General features: G+C 53.8%; 1 protein-coding gene across 1 annotated transcript; it reads left to right on the top strand.

Moving 5' to 3' along the window:
- Positions 1–3,754: 3,754 nt before the first annotated feature.
- MIXL1 (Mix paired-like homeobox) lies at positions 3,755–4,942 on the top strand. Its single transcript, XM_048298709.1, has 2 exons — positions 3,755–4,042; positions 4,119–4,942. Exons 1-2 carry the CDS (start codon positions 3,755–3,757, stop codon positions 4,530–4,532), a joined length of 702 nt encoding a protein of 233 aa, XP_048154666.1. The 3' UTR covers positions 4,533–4,942.
- Positions 4,943–5,389: the final 447 nt, after the last annotated feature.

Here is a 5,389-nt window from a genome sequence, read left to right as displayed (position 1 = left end):
AACTTGCCACAGGGCCTATCTCCCCCTGCTCCTCCTCAATCTCTGTGTTTCATAGACTGTCTTACCCTTGCTGGGTGCTCAGAGCTGGCAGCAGTGATGTGAGAGCATGTTCTCCAGCTGAAGCTTAAAACCATTTTACTGCAGAACAGGCACATTTTGTATTGTGAGCCCTCCTGGCACAGGTTCCTCAGTGCTGAGGCACTCCCAGCACTGACAAAAGCACAAGAAGTTTCTCTCTTGACAAATAGAGTCAAGATCAGTGTAAATAAACAGTGTCTGAAGCAGCCTTTAATTTTTGGTATCAACACAAGGCAGTCTGCTTTTCCCTTAGAGATAGCTCTCAGTTTTAGCCATCTTAATTTCAAAAAACAAGCCACTTCTGGATTTTTGTTGTAGCTTTTGCTTCTTGAGGGAAGACACAAACTCCCCCTTTGTGCCTTGGTGGGACACAAATAAAAGCAAGTCTGCAGAACAGGAAGGGACAAAACTGAATGTCTTCTGAATGCTTCCAGCCCTTACCTGGGTATGACTCCATGCAGATGCTGGCACCTACAAGGCATCAGAAACTTCCTTGTCAGACTACGAGGGGCACAGAAGGATGGAAAACTACTTGTCAGGGAAAGGAAGCTCCACTGAATCCAGACACAGCACTTTGTCCTTGCTGCAGGAGGCACACTGCACTACCCCACAGGCACGGCTTTTAGAACATCAGAGGGACGATACTCTGTGGGAGCTGTGGAGAAGTGTGCCAGCATTGGAAGAGGAGAGAGCTGCCAGAAGGAAGCAAGGACTGTCTTTCATGGCATCCTGCTTGCCTGGGAGGAGGCAAAAGCCTCCTATTGTGATCTCCACCTAACAGCACACTCCTTTACAATCAGAGCACTGTCCCCCTTGCTTTTATTCAGCCTTAGATCTGTTTCAAACCAAGCCAATACAGAAGAGTGGCCACGAGGATCCCATGGACAAAATTAGTGTGTGATGTTCTGAGCAACAGGAAAGGGAAAATATGATTCCTGGGCTCTGGTTTTGCTCCAGAATTGCTTTGCTTTTGCAAAAGCACATACCACTGCTAAGCAGAAAAGGACTCATCACCAAGATAGATGAACATGCTGGTAACAGCCAGCCAGCCCAGACAGGGAAACTGAGGCAGACTAGAAGTACACAGAATTCAGCACCTGCAGACAGGCAGCACAGCCTGACCTGCTCACAGCAGCCTCATCCACTCACAGGCATGTCTGCTAGAAAATGCAATTGTCTGCAGCCAGGTAATGAAGAGACTGAGCGTGAATCCTGCACCCTGGGGCCCGTGTGTGTAATCCCGGGCTGCACGAAGGGCACCAAATGTTTTGCTCACAGTTCAGTCACCCGAGCTTCCTACTCCACATGGCAGAGCCACCGGTCACGCTGCACTCATGGGCAGCATCGATTGCAACAAAATGTAGTGTCTGGAAGTTATTTTTCTGCCATTGTAACAATGTAGACTTTTAAAAAGTCTATAATTGTTACACCTGTGTCTCCCAATGAAAGCTTCCAGAAGCTTCGTGGTGGGAAGCCTCACCATTCTTTCCTTCACCAAGGGAAGCATGTCAGCTGCTGTCACAAGACAGCTATTGAAACACCTCAGGAACCATAAAGGGCAAGGGAACCGAGGAGGCTTTTGGCCTGAAGGATGTCACAGCAGCCAGAGATCAAAGAGTCAGCCCATTTCCAGATCTATGAGTTGGGAACAGGTCTATTAGCTCCCAGTACTCACTTTTTCCTGAGTATCTATTCAATATACATTGACAGTTGTCTTAATGGGAAGTCTGACACTGAAAACCATCGTGCTCCTGGGCAGTCTGTCTCAGTTTTGGTCTCTGCTAGCTCAGCATCAGATCCAGGTGGCGGCAGTCCTAGAAGGCAGTCCCTGATGGGATCCCCTCATTTCCCTTCTGCTCCATCTGGCAGCATCCTCTCGCTTGTACAGCCATCCCAGGGCCTGCTGGTAACCAACAGGTAGGAATCCCAGATCTGGATTAAAAAAACCCAACCAACAAACAACAACTGTTGTTACTGTGCAGTTAATTTAACTGGGGTTAATTCCCTCATCACACTGTGTGGACTGACACATGCTCGGCTAAAGGGAAGGCATCAGGACAGAGGTGAACAGTGGGGGGCCTGTGGTGCCAGCAGCTCCTTAAGCCTGGGCTGCTGCTGAAAGAAAAACACATGAATGTGTGTGAAAAAACACATTTCCTCAAAAACCTGCTCTCTCTGTCCGATGGACTTATTCAACCTTAACCAAATCCTAGAAACTGAAGTCAATATTCCTATAATGGCATAATTCCAAGCAGGATTAAATCCTTCAGAAACCTAAAGGATGCCACATCTCTATTCTTCACTGCACAGGAAAGAAACCTCTGCTATGTTTTTCAGGAATTTTATTTGATATAAAATACAATAAAACATTCATCACGTAAATATAATCTGGAATAATTCTCCTTTGCTGCCACCTGTGGCATCTTCTAAATCTGCACAGAATCTGCAGAGTAATTCAACCCTCCACAAGTCTTCCACAGAAAACTTTAAATAATGCTGTCTGTGCTTTCTGGATCACCACTCACCTGTGCCCTTTCTCACCATCGTGCCCTCTTGTTACACTGCTAATTGAGAACACTGTACAAGTTTCATGTTTCTGACTGCTGGCTGCAGACTACAGCCCATGATTTTGGGAACAACCTAGAAACTTCAGTGATGAAAGCATCTGGACTGCTGCACATGTAAAAGGACAAAGGTACAAATGTTTTAGGAACAAAACTTCCAAAACAAGCTTTTAACAATTTTAACACGATTTTCTGTACAAAGTCACTTTTCTTGGGAGACAGTTGTAAAAAGTAAAATGAGGACAAACCATTTTAAGCGCCTTGGTGGTGGTGGGGTGTGCAGGCAATATTTCAGCGCGAGGCCTCTCTGTCTGGAAAACAGTTATGGCAGAAGCACACGGGATGTGCAAATGTGATGTGTAAAGGCATTAGCAAGTTGTGGAAAAGGTGATGACACCAACGTCTGCCTCTGCCCTGTCTGAGCTGCTGTGACTCTCCAGGTGCATTTAACTTGCATCTTAAAAAGAAAGAGATGTTTTTGCAGCAGCAGGCACAGCAGGAAGCCGTACACCGCCCTCACAGCTGGCAGTTGAAGCACTGCAAGTGGAGCAGTTGCGGCCACGGGAAGAGATATAACTTCTGTTTGCTTTATGTCTCACACCATGCACGATCCATTACTTGCCAAAGCAGACAGCTGCTTGAGGACATCTACCTCCACACGAGTAGCTGAAGGGAGTAAACTCCATAACCCTATCGGCCTAGATGTTGTACCAGAAATAACCCAGCCGCCGCACTGGGTCCTTGCTGGGGTGCCAAACTCCCAACACTCAGTTGTTTTGCCCACGGCGAGCGGATGCAAAGCCCGCTCCCCTCTCCCTCCTGCTGTCCATGTTTCGTGCGGGGAGTCGAGGGCTGCCAGCCATCACCCATCCCCGTCGGGCACGCGTAGGGCTGCGGTGCCCGGCCGCCGCTGAGTCCTCTGGGCTGAGCAAGGCAGGGGCCGCCCCAGCCGGGCACCCCACCGGCAGCCTGGGGCGCGGGGCCCGGCGGGGTGCCCGGAGCTCACCTTCCCCGCGGGGCCGCGCCGCCCCCTCGAGCCCCCGCCCCTGCCGAGCCCCCCTCCCCGGCTATAAAGGGCGGTGGGCCGTCCGGGCCCCCTCCTCGCCGCTGCCATGGCCGCGCTGCGCTTCGGGGAGCCCCCGGCGGAGCCGCCCGCCTTCCCCGCAGGCAGGTGGGCGGGGGGCGGCGGGCCCGGCGCGGCCTCGCCCGCCCTCAGGGCGCTTCCCCCGGCGGAGCCGTCGGAGGGGGCGCCGGCGGCCTCGCAGCGTCGGAAGCGGACCAGCTTCACGGCGGCGCAGCTGGAGACGCTGGAGCTGGTTTTCCAGGACACCATGTACCCCGACATCTACCTGCGGGAGAAACTGGCCGACGCCACGCAGATCCCCGAGTCCCGCATCCAGGTGAGGGGCGCCAGCTGTGCCGCGCCCGCCGCGCCGGGGCCGCCCCGCCGCGCTCACCGCCGCCCTCTCTCCCCAGGTCTGGTTCCAGAACCGCCGCGCCAAGTCCCGCCGCCAGCGGGGCCCGCCCCGCCCCGGCCCCGCCGCGCCGCCGGGCTGCCCGCGGCCGCCCCGCTTCGCCGCCCTGCGCGCTCCGGAGCGGCCCCGCTGCGCCCTCTCCGGGGGGGCCCGGACGGAGGACGGCTCGGCTCCCTACCCGTGGCCGCCGGCCGCCGGTTTCCCCCCCGGCCCCGGCTTCGAGGGCTTCCCGCCCGGCCAGCCCGGCGGGGCTGAACCCGCCCCGTTCGCGGGGAGCGCCGCCGGCCCCTTCCCGCCGGCCCGCGCCTTCTGCGAGCAGTATTCGCCCGTGTCGGACGCCGAGGACACCAGCGGCTACTCGGAGTCGGGCTCGGAGTGGGAGGAGAACGCGCTCGGCGCATTCCGCGCCCTCTGAGCGCCGCCGCGGCGGGACGCGGCCGGGCGGGGGACAGGTTAGGGGCGCATTCCCGGCCGCGCTGCGAAGCCCTCCCGCCGGACCCCGTCCCGCTGCTCGGGCGGGGAGCAGTCACACACCGCGCTACCTCACCACTGCTGCTCTGCCACTGTTGCACTTTATCCGGTAGTAACTGATTTTACCTATTTATTTAAGAAAGATACGGGTCGGCTCCATCAGCTGAGGGCATCTTTTTACACTGTATTTAAAGGTTTCTTTTACCATGTTTTGTATATCTATTTAACCTTCTTCAGCCAAAAAGCTAACCCAATCCACTGTGTTTTGGGGGCGGGGGCTAGTCTTAGAAAAGAGTGTGATGGTCTGTTGTGATTTTTTGACCAAGGAAAATAAAAGTTTACATTTTTGCTCTGCTTGTGTGTGTACCTGGTGCAGGGGGCAAGGTTTCTTACCTTGGCTGACAGTGGGGTAGAGAAGTGTTAGATATCCCAGGTGCAGGCTCTCTTCTCAGGTCCTGGAGAGCCACGGCTGCAGTGTAGATGTCAATAAGAGACCTAAGGGGCCTGAAGGACAGGTTACAGAAGCTGCCTTAAACCTCCTCTGTCAGTATTTGTCTTAAATATACCCTAAACAAACACCCCCATCCCTAAATGAAAATGGAAAATTATGGCCTAAGGAATATAAACCCCCAAATCTCAAGTGCTTGGACAAAAGCCTCCAGTCTGCCACTTCAGCCAAGGTTAATGTTAAACTAAGAGAAATGGCAATATTTTGTGGACACTCTAAGGGGTGCTTCAGCTTTAGGTAGGGACTACACAGAAGCTGTTCACATGATTGGTCGTGGGCTGAATGGCTCTGCA

Source organism: Corvus hawaiiensis, chromosome 3 (genome assembly GCF_020740725.1).
Source record: "Corvus hawaiiensis isolate bCorHaw1 chromosome 3, bCorHaw1.pri.cur, whole genome shotgun sequence".
Taxonomy (NCBI): Eukaryota; Metazoa; Chordata; class Aves; order Passeriformes; family Corvidae; genus Corvus; species Corvus hawaiiensis.
Note: the sequence above shows the minus strand (reverse complement) of the source record. Positions and strands in the feature narration are given on the sequence as shown.

What these genes read in the sequence shown, in the direction of transcription:
- MIXL1 (XM_048298709.1), top strand. Translation starts at nt 3,755, where the DNA reads ATGGCCGCGCTGCGCTTCGGGGAGCCCCCGGCGGAGCCGCCCGCCTTC. An exon ending in TCCCCGAGTCCCGCATCCAG is followed by an intron (nt 4,043 to 4,118) that starts GTGAGGGGCGCC and finishes CTCTCTCCCCAG; the next exon opens with GTCTGGTTCCAGAACCGCCG.